This window comes from Euprymna scolopes, chromosome 15, assembly GCF_053919585.1.
Source record: "Euprymna scolopes isolate OS-2025 chromosome 15, ASM5391958v1, whole genome shotgun sequence".
Lineage (NCBI taxonomy): Eukaryota > Metazoa > Mollusca > Cephalopoda > Sepiida > Sepiolidae > Euprymna > Euprymna scolopes.
In genome coordinates this window covers 36,433,946-36,449,511 of record NC_136496.1, presented here as the reverse complement: position 1 = coordinate 36,449,511, position 15,566 = coordinate 36,433,946, and the positions used below count along the sequence as shown (strand labels likewise).

The 15,566-nt window shown below is 31.7% G+C and overlaps 1 protein-coding gene across 1 annotated transcript in view; it reads right to left on the bottom strand.

Moving 5' to 3' along the window:
- LOC145293783 (DDB1- and CUL4-associated factor 1-like) overlaps positions 1–15,566 on the bottom strand; it is a 156,292-nt gene that overhangs the window by 86,967 nt on the left and 53,759 nt on the right. Inside the window, exons 3-9 of the mRNA XM_080140323.1 lie at positions 14,793–14,866; positions 10,468–10,587; positions 10,201–10,338; positions 6,902–7,343; positions 5,696–5,826; positions 3,882–3,983; positions 1,633–1,791 (exon numbers count right to left, since the gene is read on the bottom strand). Coding sequence (XP_079996449.1) covers positions 1,633–1,791; positions 3,882–3,983; positions 5,696–5,826; positions 6,902–7,343; positions 10,201–10,338; positions 10,468–10,587; positions 14,793–14,866 — 1,166 coding nt within the window. The remainder of the gene's footprint in view (positions 1–1,632; positions 1,792–3,881; positions 3,984–5,695; positions 5,827–6,901; positions 7,344–10,200; positions 10,339–10,467; positions 10,588–14,792; positions 14,867–15,566) is intronic.

The window sequence follows — 15,566 nt, the reverse complement described above, 5'->3', positions numbered from 1 at the left end:
TATTTCCTTTGTCAATTGTTTCAAGCTTTGATTGATATCCTCTCACCTATTTCTGGGTCAAATTTTGCATTCCGTTAAATAATGGTGGAAAGTTCCGAATTCTTCACATTGATTCCATTTGCGTGCGTGCAACTTCATCAAAGGGTTTTTTTTTTCCGAAGTTGCCCGCCAATATCTAACACTCTCCCACTTTATCAATAAATCACTTACAAAAATGTGAGAGGGAAGAGTATTAGCTAATGGAAATGTTCAACTACCATAGAATCTCATATGTATTAACAATTTGTCTCTAATTTTTATGAGTGGGTTTGCATTGGTTGTTTTTTTGGGGGGGGTTCTTAGGGCATATCAACCATTTTTGAGTTATTTAATGCCAAATTTGAAATTTTGGCCAAAGTTTTTATACTTTAAGTTTTTTATATTTTTAAATATTTATTCATGCTGCTTGTTTTGTTTTACTGCATATTAATCCTTTTGGAGTTTTTATGCTTTAAAATCTTTATATCTTCAAATATCCTGAAGCAGTTCAGTTCATATTCAACTCGTGGAAAAACCTAGCCTAAGATATGTAAATTTCTAGTTGATTTTTTAAACAGTAATACGGTTAATTAGCGTCTTCACCTTAAAGATCTATTTTCTTAGAAAATCACCTATATTTTATTTATTTTTATTTTTTACTTATAAAACAGTAATCTACAGATATGCAGGTTTCAAGATCCTATCTTTCATCAGCATAGCTCGACTGTTTCTAGGAATCAAACCTTAGACCATATGTACTACGGTCTGGTGTGTTATCCGTTACGCCACAAATTCCTAGATAACTTTACTGTTCATTTTTTATAGTTTTTAAATTCATGTAGATTTCTTGATTTTCTAAATACGGTTACATAGCATCTTCATCTTGAAGATCTTTTTTCTTTGAAAATCGTCCATCTTTTATTTGGGTATAAAATATTTTATTTTTTTACTTACAAAACAGTAATCTACGGATTCCTAGGTTCAAGGTTCGATCCCTAGAAACAGTCAAGCTACGCTGAAGAGAGATAGGATCTCGAAACATGGATGTCCATAGATTACTGCGTGATAGGATCTCAAAACTAGTCCAAATTCTCCTCCTTGACAAACAGATTTAATCTTTGATATATAAAATCTAAGTGATGGAAAAATCAAAATAAGAAATTACTTAAAGACATCAATCATGACTTTTGGTAGAGAAGGCTGCTTGAAACAGCAGTAAGGCAACATTGTAAATAACTAGTAAAACTAATTTAATTTATACAAAGGTTATGATACGCAAATAAAATCTTCCATTATTTATTGAATTTATCTGTTAGTTAAAATAGATCAATCAATATAGAATTTTTTAAATTAATAATGTAAGCTGATTTTTCTGTCCAGAAGATTATGTAAGTATGTCTCCGTATTATCAATCTAACAGAGCTGGATATGTACATTTTGAAAGAAATTGAAGCAAAATACATTTTTCTACTGCAAAGAACATGGTATAACTAAATTGACTTTTCTGAATTAAATATTGACTGATTATTGTAAAAGTTTTTTTTTTTATGTTAATTCTGAAAATTTGAACAACTTATAAATTACATAAACAAACATAGAAAATAAGTTTCTTACCCTCTCCATTGTTTCCTCAAAATAGGAAAGATAGTAGATGCACAGTGAAACTCCAGTGGCAGCTATGGAGGGACGGTGTACTTCTAGAAGTCTCTGAACGCCATCCGAATTCAAAAATTTGGTGGCAAACTTCTTATGGCATATCAATGTGGCAAGGTACTATAAATAAAATAATTTTTAATTTCAAAAAAATAATAAACAATCTGATTGAACTAAAGTTTGCTTTTTAATCTAAAAAATACCTATTTGCATTTTTAGGTTCTTATACAGTATATGGTACAGATAAAATTTGTATTCCCCATAAAAATTTGTCCATATACCTATGTATCAGGCAAAAATAAGCATTCTCACATAAAAATTAGAAAAAGTTATCGATTAGAAGTTTAATTAGAGATAAAATTGTTTTGTTTTGTTTTTTTTTATTTTGCCGATCTGCCATTTATTAATACTTGATTAAATGACAGACTGGCGTCCTTTTCTGATTTACACAACTTCTGCTTCCATTAATGGAACATCAGCAAAATATAAAAAACTGATTTTTATCTCTAAACTATATTTTATTTTTAAGTGCTAAACGTTTTGTTTTTTTAATAGAGAATATAACATTGGTCAGAACTATAAGATCAGTGATGAACACTAGGTTAGTGATGTTCTTAAACATGGCTGCTTTTATTTTCATAAAAGTTAAATATATAAAATCTAATTTTACTATATTTACTTTATTGCAATGTTTTGGAATAAATTTGTTAACTTTAGTTTATCAATTTCAATTTGGCTTAAAAACAATTTTCGCTACTTGTACAGGTTAATCAAGACATTAAAAAATAAAAATATCGAAAATAAAAAGGTCATATTGTACGTATTCATTTTGAACTGAAGATCTCCGAAAAAAAAAAAAAATTTCACTTAATTTGATTGAGAAGTTTTTTTTTATTTTACAGCGGAAAAACATGTTTTTATGAGAGCGCATTGAAGGCAGTATCTTGGATTTTTTAAAAATTTTTGTTTGGAGTTTAGAAACGCCACGGGGAGATAACTCCAGTTAAAGCGACAACACTCTCTCCCATAGCTTTTCTTCCTAAAAATCGAACTTTTTGTTCGGTATCATAAATTGTTTTTTCGCTGTAAAAAAAAAAAAAAAAGCTATTTGATGAAATTCAGTGAAAATTTTTTTTCAGAGAACTTCATTCTATAACGGATGCGTACAATTTAAACTTTTTTTAATATTTTCATTTTTTAATGTCTTGATTAAACTATACAAGTACCCAATTTTCTTATTAAAAAAAGGACGTGTATGGTTTAAGGTACCAGATTTGTTAGCAATATTTGTTACGTTGAGCTGAATCTTTTTAGCTAAATGTAAACATTAACAAATTTGTCTTCATAAGAACAGTACAAATATTTTAAGTCCACACTGTCATAAGATAACTTTCATATTTAAACATTTTTTATTTACTATTAATCAAATATTTACTAAAATCAATAATCCAAAATAGAATTAAAAATCATTCACAAAATAGACAATTTCATAAAAATCCACTCAAAGGCATTTAAGTTTTTTCTCGGTTTTCTTTTTCACTTGCGTTTTTTTTTTTTTTTTTTTTTTAAATTCAAACAGTCATTCTGCTCATGCTAATTATTTTTCAAAATGTGAGGTATTCAGTTTCAATTCTAGATTTTGAAAATCTGTATATAAAAATACAATCTTATCAGGTTATTTGAAAGGCATTGTTTGCAATACTCATTTCACAGCTGAGTTACAAATAAATTTTTGAAGTTCACAATCAGTTTAAAGTAAGAATTTGTTTGCTTTCACTTAAAAATTAAAATCTGTTATTGATCTTGATTTTTAAATTCAGTTTATATCTTTTTTTTTTTTTTTACGGCATATCAACCCTTTTCAGGTTATTTAATGCCAAATCCAGTGATTTTGAAGAATCATTTTTTAATAGAGTATGTTTGGATTTTTTTTTTTATTTTTTTGTGTTGGCTTCTATTTAACCCATAGTTGGGACCCTAACAAGTACTACTACTCTGGGTTAGAGTGGACCTGGGAGCAATGGCAATTAAAGGGTGGCTCCACACTCCCTAAAGCCTGCAAGCTGGGGCCTCACCATCGAATATAGTTTAAGGTCATATCTAGGACCGTTGTATAAAGGGTTCTTTTTTAGAAATTAATATATAGTTTATATATTTTTTTTTTTTAAGTCAACACTTGGTGAATCTGTTAATAAGTAATAATTGCTTACTTTCAATGCTTCAAATGCCAATCGAACATCCTTGTTCTCTTTTAAATTGATGTAATGCATAATCAAATCAATAGCATTGAATTGAAAAGCAATTCCAAGCAGCTGAAAAATGAAATAAGATTTATATGAAAAAAACATATCACAAAACATTTACATAGGGTTGAATAATCTAAGCGAATGTAATGTTTTTCTTTGTTTTTAATTAAAAAAATTGAATATCTCTGATAAAGTATGAAATTTTTCAGTATTTATAAAGAGATCAATTTAAATATACAGTATTTTATTATAACAAATTTTGAATACTTTCCTTCTCTCTGATGGATATTTTACTAATTGAACCTAATAAAGTTTTAAAAAGGTAAAAAAAAAAAATTTTGCATCTTAACATGGTTTTCAAGACATTTTATCTGTTTATTCAAAAGTTTAAACTAAAATATTTTTTTAGGTCATTTAAATTACTTTACATGCCACTAACAGAGTTTGTGACTATTATGAAAAGGCGATAGCTAGCACCAACTGATCAAAAATATGTATTTTCTGCAAGAGAAAATTGGAGACGCTAAAATAATCAAATAATGAAACAATTTTAAGTAAAAATAGACTTTATCTCCACATACTGGAACTGAAAATGAAAAATGCCAAAACAATTTACAAAAAAAAAAAAAAAAAAAAAAAAAATTAAGGGGCTGGTCTACTTTTTTTTTTTTCATAATTGCCAATTTATTATTATTATTATTATAAATTGGCTAATAATTGTGAAATAAATTATGACTGAATTTGTGTTTGTATTGTGAAGAAAAAATATACTAATTATATTTGATTAATTATATTGTTTTTTGTTTTATTTTGGTAATTTTATATATATTCTTGTAATTAAATAGTTTTTTTTTGCAATATCAACAAACTTATAACAAATTATAAAATTCAGAAAAAGTTAAAATTTTATTAAAACAGTTTTTTTTTGTTTTTTTTAAGTAGGTAAACATTTTTCATTGGTTAATTAGAAAACAACTTATTCATTATTGGTTATTTGAAAGATACACAACTTTTTCATTGGCTACTGGAATTTCATATTTCATTGGATTGCCTACATAATTTATCATTTGTTAGAATTATTAAGGCTGAATAACCTATCAAATTTCGAACATCTTCGGGTCAGTAAAGAACATATAGTGGACCTCCACTAGAAATTATAGAATTAAATTTGATTTTTGTTAATATTTATGATTCTGAATTTATTTTTCAGTTTCAAAAGGACATTTTTTTTTTTACTTAGTGTATTTTTATTTTTACTTGATATTGTTTCATTGTTTAATCGATTATTTTATTTTAGCATCTCAAATTATCTCTTGCAAAAAAATGATTATTTTTGCTCAGTTGGAGCTAGTTATCTCCCTTATATAATCGTCACAAAGTCTGTTAGCACTGCTTTACATCTAATTTCATTTCAAGAATAAAACAGGTCTTATTATAGTCAAAACTAAGTGGCCATCTTTACAAATGACAACACCCTGAAAAAATGAATGAAAAAAATTGATCTGTCACACGTTAGTCTGGAATAGCATCCACAAATCTCTAAGTATCTGTCCCTTGACCATATAAACGTGCAATAGATGCATTCGGTATCAGTCTCATGATTGAGTTACTGATTGATTTAATTCATTGAGAATAAACACATCGTTTTTTTTATTTGTTTTTTTAAGTTAATAATATTTCAATAAATGTCAACATTCAGAATTGATAGACAAGCCGAATATATTGATAGAGGAAATAAAATGAAGAAACATTAGGAGAGAAATGGAGGATACACTAACCTCTTGATATTCACCCATAGGTATAAGATAATGAAGAATTAGGCGCTGTTTCATGGAAGCACTCATTGGATCCATACAATAAGATCCAATTACATATGGTGCCATCTCTGACCAACTGCTGTTACTGGACTCTGGAAAAGAAAATATTCGAGTAAGAAAAAATTTTAAAGTTGTTCAATTCGATGCTTCAAGAATAACTTAATTCTCTTAACATTCTTTTCATAATGCAGATACTTTCAGGTTGCAACTGGGTTCCATTCTAATGAGTAAGTTGCATCTCTAGATGAATTCTGAAATCATCTGTCCTTCAGGTCTCATATTTTGGTCTACTTAAATCACCCAAGTCTTGCATACTCCTGGATTCTTCCCTAATTTTTTTCAGTGTTATTCACTTATTTCAACCCAAGGTAATCCTTATAACAGGCTTAGAAGTCAGGATCTTTCACTGTAGGCAAGATTTCCACTCAAGTCAGCATAAAATGATACTGTTTCTCTACCAAACCAAAGGCTTGCAGTCAGGACAAACATCTCTTCCAACCAAATACAAGTAATTCCTCTGCTTACAACCTCTCTCTTAAACCAAATCCACCTTTTCTACCCACTTTGGGATAAACCACACAACAACTACTTAAAAATGATGAGTTGTTTTATCACTGGGTATAAACATTTAATGGAATGTGCTCTGATGATAGCACTTATGCCTACCCCCTCAATGTAAATACTCCCAGCTAAACCAACATGCAGCAAAATCCCACCCCTTTACTGTAAGTGTCCCTCGATGCTGGAAAACCTATTCTAATAGTTTCTCTTTTTGAACTGCTAGACTTCGGAATCCTCTCCAGGTTTTCTGCTTTCCTGACTGTACCAACATGCAGAAATTTATATGTAATGCAAACAGACATCTTGCACTTATAAAGATGGTCTTAAATAGTAGCCCCTTACGTCCAACTGGCAATATGCCTTGCTTGGGAGTGAATAATAAAAAAAAAAAAACTTATTAAGAGTGGAGTGGATATTAATTCTGTAAGATTGAAAGTGGTCCGATTCTTTTCAAAAAGCTATTATTTCCTATGATGGTCTCTTCTCTTGACTAAATATTTTTCAAACTACAGAACCACCATTTATAATATGCATCTATGCACCCCCATAAAATATATTGCATTGTACATGTTTATAAACTGATAAAGTAATAAAGATGTTATATACCTTCTTTTTGGGGACAGAATTCTTTGCGATTGGCACTGCTTCGAGTCAACACCAAAGTAGAACTTGGTTTCAGGATCCCATCGTTAGCTTCACAAGAATTTTCACAGATGCGTAACTTTTTCTGTTCATTAGCCGAATGATCCGATGGCCCCAAACTGTATTTCCTCTTGAAGTCAGAGGTAGACATGGAGCCAGTAGTAGCAGTCGTTGGAGAGGTAGAGGAAGAGGGACTCTTCATGCTGGAGATATGGGAGGTCACAGAACCACCTGAACGAGTTGGGGAAGTGGTAGGTACAGAGGAGAGAAGGCCGCCATCACCGAGTAGTGAATTATCAGGTTTCTTGGCAAACATGTGGAAATAAGATTTCTCTTTTTCTATCTTGACATTATCATTTTTTGACTCTAACCCCAATTTATGTAATTTGGTTAGCAGCTGGGCAACCTACATCAAAGAAAGAATGTTAGCGAAGTCAATATTCAATAACAAATAAAAATGGATCAAGAATACCAATTTTATCATTGTCTTTCACCAGACATTACAAGTATGCCAGGAGTTATGCTATTTTATTTATCTCCTTTCCAGGAGGCTAGACACAAGGTCAAGAGTAGTTTGATGAAAGGGTGCAGCTTAGATAAGTAGGTCCCGCAGACGAGTCTCGTTCTGACATTTGGAAAATTTAGGTTAACAACTGGTGAAGCCACTGAAAAATAACCCTTTTGAATGAAGATGGATATAAACAATATTTTTTAAATTAATTTCTTAAATTTTACTTAAAAACAAAATGTAAACATATATAAACAAAATATTTTAGAAAAGAATTTAATTTTAAATAAGAATTGATTGTAAAGAAAACTTTTTGTAAATAATTATATAAGAATATTGCAAAGTGTTTACATAGCTGGTTCTTTGAGATAATAGGGGCGCCTCAACACCCCTTCCAAAAAAAAGACAAACGAAAAAAACTTTAGTGTTTTTACTATTTTAAAGCATTTTTTTTTTGTTTAAGTTTGAAACACAAGTAGTGGCTAGTTGTTAACTAACAACAAGGGCACATGGCAGAAATTTTTCAGGGTCTAAATGTATTGTAATGCTTTTATTGGGGTCGAAAAACGTTTTTCAGTCGCCATATTACTTCCTATTTAGTTGCCTCCCCACGAGGACAGAGTTAGACACAAGGTTGGTTTTTAATGTAGAGAAGCATTTATTACTAAAAAACGAAATGGTGAAATATAAAAGCAAGTTAAGCTAAGCTAAAAAAAAAAAAAAATTCAAAGAAATAAAGACAAAATTCAAAGAAATTTGAACATTTATTACTATAAACATAACAAATGAAACATAACAAATAAGTAAAAAGTAAAAATAAATAAATAAATAATTGCAACAAAGGCAAGTCAACGTAAAAAGGGTCAATAATGGTAGAAGCACCTGTGTCACATGTCATGTGACCTAACTGTAGAGATTTTTCAGAACGAAGCTCATCTGCGGAACCTGTGAAAAGGTCTCTCGCCGAGGTCAGCAGTTGACCTCTGACCTCATCGAAACTGTTGGTCGTGATCGTCTATTCTCCGGAAGTCCTTCCCATAGTTCTCAGCATCTCAACTCTGTTGATTCTGCTGAAAAGCAAATAGCTTCGCATGTATGCCAGAAAAGGAAGACAGACTCAGGATGTCTAACTACGAAAAAGTTAAATTTTTACATATATACAACGTTCAGTTCGATTACACCAAAAAACATCAATATTCTCCCAAAATCTTATTCTTCATTCTCACGATGGCGGTGGTAGCAACGGCCGAGGTAGGGGTGGTACCTCTTGGTTAGTTCCTCTCTCTCACGGAGGTCTGGATAATCTGCTCAAGTCGGCCCCGGTATTCGCTCTTATACTAAGGTAACGGGTGAGTCTGGTGCTTTGCTAAGCCAATCAGGGTCTGACACGCTTCTGGGAAATCCCCAGATCCATTTTGCGTGTGTGCACCTCATCGATCGTCTGTAGTTTATGAATCTGAGACCAAAATTAAATCTTCCTCACACGCCCTGAAGGTGACCCCTTATAACGTCTGAGCAGGTGTCCCCCAGGTCAACAAGTACATGATCTCGTTTCTACATTATTCTGACATTTCTTGTGATTGTTTTAAACAATAAAAATATCTGTCTGTTTTTAACAAAGCACAATAAACTCCCCCCTTTTTATAGGTCACCTGCCGCTGTCCGGGATTCGATTAACATTTAACGGGCAATCTCAACATATTTACTCGGCCTTACTCAGAGTTTTAGGGGGTTTTAACCTCCCCAATGGGGAGCAGTATCGCTCCTCATGGCAGTTATGTCATAACCTACGTATCTAAGTTGCACCAATGAAAGAGTTTCTGTAGAATGAACTGGATTCGAACTTGGCACACCCAGCCTGTCAAAATTCATACTATAATTGTCTGCAGTGACCCATGACATAAAAGATAAAGTACTAAGCAAAATTCAGTTATTAGTGATACTCTTCTGGAGATTGAAAATTCAATCCTTAGTGCAGGCAATGTTAATACAGTAGTTGGGTGAGAACATGCTACTCTTTAGTTCAACATAAAAACTCACAAGTTTGACAAGATACACCTTAAGAAGGTTGGAGGTTACATCAGCCGAATAACACTGAAGATGAGAACTGTAATCCAAATAATCTGTTATCGCCTTTTCATTATTTCAGTTATTTAAAATAGTAACTACTAGCATTTCAGCCCGGTGTTGCCTGAGTGTTTGGAGGTGTATGTTGAGCAAAAAAAAAAAAAAAAAAAAAAAAAAAAAAAGGGTCAATTTTTTTTTTTTAACTTTGACCCCTTAACATTTATTGTTTTGGGCTCAAACCAAGTTATTAAGTTAGATCCATGTCCAAGGAATCTATATCTAAAATTTCAAGTGTTTAGACCCAAAATTGGCGGAGGAGTTTGGTAGAGTTCTCAAAGGTTAAATCGTTGAACATTGACCCTTTTACCGCCAAATTTCTGGCTTAAAACGGATGACAACGATTTTCCCAAATCTCAATACCCTGTATATGAAATTTCGAGTCTGTAGACTGAAAATTGACAGAATTATTGGGTAGGGAAATGTACCCATACACTTTCACTTTTATAGATATATAGATAGTAAAAATGTTAGGCAGAATTTGTTTTATTTTTATTTTTAAATAAACTTAAACAAAAAAAATATATCGGTATTGTAAATAACATTCTCAAAGGAAAAAATTGCTTGGCAGAAGAAAATATCAATTTCGAAATCCGGTTGACATAATTTTAGTAAACAAGACATTTCTTACCAAAACAGCATTCTTGTCTTTAAAGTTTGAGGCAACATCTTGAAGCTCCATAGCAAGTGCCAACAAGCCAGCTGCATAATAACATAAGGGGTCTTCATCTGTACTAGCCCATTGAAACAGTCGGTTTACAAGACCTTCCTTTAAAAGAAAAATAAGTTATATTTGTCTCAGTTTATGAATGAAATGTAATTATTTTGAATATAATATGCATCTATGTACACCATAATAAAATTTTGCATACAACTAAGTATAATGAAATATACTTACTGTTCCCTGAAAAACGTCAGAGGTTTCTAAGCCATTGATGATGTCAAGCAAAAGACGACATGCAGCTGTATGGACATCTCTTTTTTCCCAGCCTCCTTCATTGATATAAGTACCGATTAGCTGCAATTAGAAAAAAATTCAGTTAAACCATCAAAAATACATTGGGAAGAGGTAATAAAAGGATGCTGGGGTGTCTACAAGATAGATTGTCTTATTTTTTGTTATATAAAGAGCAGTTGTCTGGGTGTACGTTTGTATGTCCAGATAAAAAGTTTTAAAAAATACAAAACAAGCACTCACAAAGTTGGTATATTCTTGATCAGTGTTGCGCTGGATGAATATTATCTCAAAAATAGTTTTCTGAGGGTCAACTGGGCCAGGTTTCGTCAGGGAAGAGGATGGTCAGTGTAATCATGTACTTATTTGCAAAAAACATGTCAACTCATTATTCAAGGAATCTATCATATAAAGAAGAGTTGTATGTGTGTGTTTAGAGAGAAGAATGAGCTGGACAGAGGAGAAGAGGGAGGAGAAAAAGATATAGAGAGGGGTAAAGAGATAAAAGTTTGAATAGAAACATTACTTTTATCCCAGGAAACACTAGGTAGCCCTGCCAATATTATATAAAGGAAAGTTATTGTTTCAATCTGATTAAAACCCAGAAACTTCAAAGATCCAGTTATAAAAATTTCATATTCTGATTTAGTACCATCTCAGGAAAGTTATAAAATTTACTGTGATTCATTAATTTGGGGTCAGTAGAAACCTAATTATTGACTAAAATGAGGAAAGATTTTGGTCCCGACTTATAAATTCACCCTTATCCGTTGGTCTATCTGCACTTTTCTCAATAACTATGTCTTCAAATTTTTTGAAATTTTGCACAAACATTAAACATGATACGAGTAAAAAAAAGTAGCAGTACAGATTTTCTGGGAAAACTCCAGTTGCTCTCCTAGGAGTGCCTTTCGGGTTAAAATGACTAAAATTGACACTTGTGCTTATCAAAAAAAGAATTGATTGATGTCATTTCTTTTTTGCATGGTGCAGAACTGAAATTTACATATGTTAAAGCCTAAAACTGCACCGTTTCTTAATTTTCACCAAGATTTGATATCCGCTAGGGACTTTTGGAGCTAAATGAAGGAGTACACATAGGTCCATATTCATTTCCAGGCAATGATGAGGATGCTTGCTAGTAAACATTAAGATGCCTTTAAATATTTAATGATAATCTATGTAAATTAACAATATGTACACTAGCTTATAGCTGACTAGCAGATGTACCTGGTGTTAAACATAACATTCAATTCTTAAAAAAAAATTAAATAAATATTTAAAAAAATGAAGTTAAAAAAAATACGAAAGAAACTGAGATGTGTGCGTACGACTTACGTGTTTTCTAAACAGTTCATTTCTTGTCAGAAAAAAGAAAATACTCTATCCGAGATCGAAACTAAAACCTAAAGACAGCGAGTCAAGTATGATAACCATTAGGCCAGCTTGACACAATCTTTAAAATGTGTTTTCAAACCTACTTATTCTTAACATAAGGAAATTGTCATGTGAACAATTCGTGCATGCGCAGTTGTGAAACAGTTGACAAAAAGATAAAAATCCAATGACCTCCATGTACCACATATTTTGAACTCTTAGCAGCCCCTTTTTCCAGATGAAAATATGATTAAAAACTTTTCCACGTGCCTAAATACCCTATATATCAAATTTCAAGTCTATATCAAAAATTTGTTCAATATAAAAGTTAAGAGTTGTCCTCACACACACACATTCTCACTTTCATAGATTATCTAGATTATATCCATTTGAAACCTATGAGGAGTCAAATTGGTAGTCTAAGAAAGATTAAATTGGGTATGAATAACCCCCTTTTTAAGTATATTAAATCTGTTATTGTTCTTTTGTTGTTTTTAATGGCCAGGAGTGGAAACATAGTAAGAAATCTGAGGAGTTAGACAAATGCAAACAAAGCAAAGCAAGACAATTCAAACAGCTCTTACCTACTCTAGGCAGCGAGGGGGGGGGGTCAACAGGGTTACGGTTGAGGTTATATATGAGGAAGGGGCCAATATGGCAGTTATGACCTAGCTGAAGGGTATCAGAAGAACCTGTTTAGCAGTGCATAAAAATGTGGTAGAAAAAAATGAGAAAGTGTATTAGACCCAATGGGAAAGCATGTTTAGAATTGAAATAATCTCAAGTGTCTGTTATTGTGTGTGCGTACGTTTGTATGTCTCACTAAAACTTCCTACACACGTGACCATCATTCACAAAATTGATATCATTTGAAAGCTCAGTCTCTTAGCCGACAAATATCCAAAAATTGGCCAAAAACATTCTTTCACTGTCAACTGGGCTGATTTTTTACAAGGAGGTGGAGGGGTCACCTTTTTTCGTTGACATTTTTGCAAAGTCATCATACGCCTTGCAATGACTAGCCTTATTTTGAAACCTGCTGACGTAGTTTGGTGCAGGAGCTAAACAGTTGCCCCCCCCATTTGTGTTACAGGTACAAGCCTGGCTACTGCAGCTAAATTTTTTTTTTTTTGTGCCCATGCAGATACTCATTATTCATCTTTTTTAGGGGGGTTGGTTAATTTTTTAACATTTTAAGAGCTCCATTGCTCAACACCTTTACCATGAAACCTCTCCACACCTGGGCAACGCTGGGTACCCCCGCTAGTAAATAATAAATAACAAAACAGATTAAATATCCCCTGAAGTGAGTAAGATAGTAATAAATAATAGTTTCCAGCTTGAGATACCAAATCTTCATCATAATCGATTTCAAAACCATGTCAAAAATGAGAGTAAACAACGAAATTAAATTTTACATTTCTTCATGCTTTAGCAGTAAACAAAAATTACAATGGTGAACACAACATGACAGAATGTAACGAAAGAACACAATTTCAATCCAATATTGACAAGCAAGAAGCATTCTTTAATATACAATCAAATATATGAGGGTCGTTCCAAAAGTAAAGCCTATTTTTTCAAACTCAAAAAGTTGAAGAGCTACCAAGATAGAAATGGTACCATTAAAACCAGTAACCTTTTGTGCTACAGAATTCATTTTTCTATATAGTCACCAACATTCTCAATGCACTTTTGCTAGAAACTTAATGACATCTCTGCTTTTGATGTACATCCATGACGTGACAGGTTTCATTCTTAGAGTCTCACACCAATATCTGCAATAGAGATAAAACGTTCAGGTCATAAATGCACGAGTCATAACAGTGCAATTTGCAATCCCTTCTGATGCATTCGTGCAGAATAAAATAGGAGACATTACTTTTGGAATGCTTCTCGTATATTCTATAAAGGTTTTTAAATGCCATTCATTATGGCACGTTTTTCAGAATTGTTTGATCTATTCCCTGCCACTGTTTTGATAGTTCATTATAATACAGCTTCCTATTCTAGTTGCTTCTTTACAAGAATTGCAGGCTTGTAGAATTCTTCCTGCTGACTTTTTTTTTTCCTCTCTACAATCTTGGTCTTTTCCAGACTAAGACCAATACGCATCTCCTCTCTTTGCGATAATCATATTTCGTTCTTGTTATCTATTTACATCAAATGGCTTTAAGTCTTGTCTGGAGAAATTTCCATTAAAAAAAAAAAAAAAAAAAAAAAAAAAAAAAAAAATTGTTTTTAATTCTTCTTGATATCCTGCAGTTTTATCTCAATTTTTTTTTTTTGTACAGAAAAATCTTGTACCATGCATGCATAATTGCAATTGTCATAATATGGGAAAAAGTAATAAAAATAAAGTCAAGAGAGCAAGGGATAAAGACCTGTCCAGGAATAAGTTACTTTGAAAGTCAATTTTTAAAATATAATAGTTAAATGTTAGCCGCCCCCCCCCCCAACTTTTTTTTTTTTTTTTTTTATAAAACAGACAGCATTTTCAAAAGCTTCTTTCATGCCAGTTCAGATTTCTTAGTAATCTTGAATTTCTTCAATATCACCAAATTATAAATAAACAAAAAAGAAATTTTTTTTTTAATATGACACTATTAAAAGTTCGGATATGTGGCACTTTGAATATGAAAGTTTCATTATATTGATAAAAAATCTTAGATATTCGATCAAATGTTTTGTTTTAATTAAAGCATTTAAGTATCTTTGCTGCAAATTTATCTTTTTTTCTGGTTGTTTAGTTTTATGAAAATGTTATTTCTGCTGATGTTGGCAATACGTGTCAAATTGATTTCCCAAAATCTTTTTTTGTTGTTAAATTCTATTCCAAATGCATCTTTTTTTTTATACATAAAACCTATTAAATAAATTTGGAGATTTACCTTATTCATAAAGGTTTCATTGTTGAAAAGGGCTTTCATCAGATGTCCAAGAGTACAATTGGGATTTGCCAAACCTAAATGGAAATAAAATACAAGTTATTATACAAATACAAGCGTACAGCCTCCGAAAAAAAAAAAAAAAAGTTTTGTTAGCGTTCACACTAACATTCATATAAAGTAACGGACAAGGCAAAAGAAATGAGAAAAGATCAATGTCATTATTAACATTGTTTATGGTTTGCACACTTAACAATTCTTTCCTTTTGTTACAGCCTATATACCTGTGTTTCTTGATGAATAAAGCCTTACTCACAGGTTATTATTCGTCTTCTGTATTCTAAATCTCTACAATCAAAATATGCAAAGGCAGAGGAGGTAACCTCGTTTCCTGTGGAGGATTTCCTTTCAAATTCATTTCAGATAGTGGGAGGATGTCTTACTTGCTATTTGCTTTCTTTTAGCACTTTTTCTTTTTACAAAAGCAAGTAGTACATTTATTTATTTTCTATATAAATAAAACAATAGATGTATGTATGTGTGTGTGCATAAATATGTAACCGATAAACTATTAAACAACTAGTCACATAACTGAAATTAACAGAAACTGGTAATCATACACTGAGGAGGGTTTATAACAAGTGAAATCTTTGTTTGGATGGATGTACAGCAAGTTGAAATGCAAACTGTTAGTTTCAACTTGTCAACATACCTTAATTTTCTGTGCATGACCAAATTCAATTCATTTCTTCAAGTCTCTTGGCAGCTACATTGGTA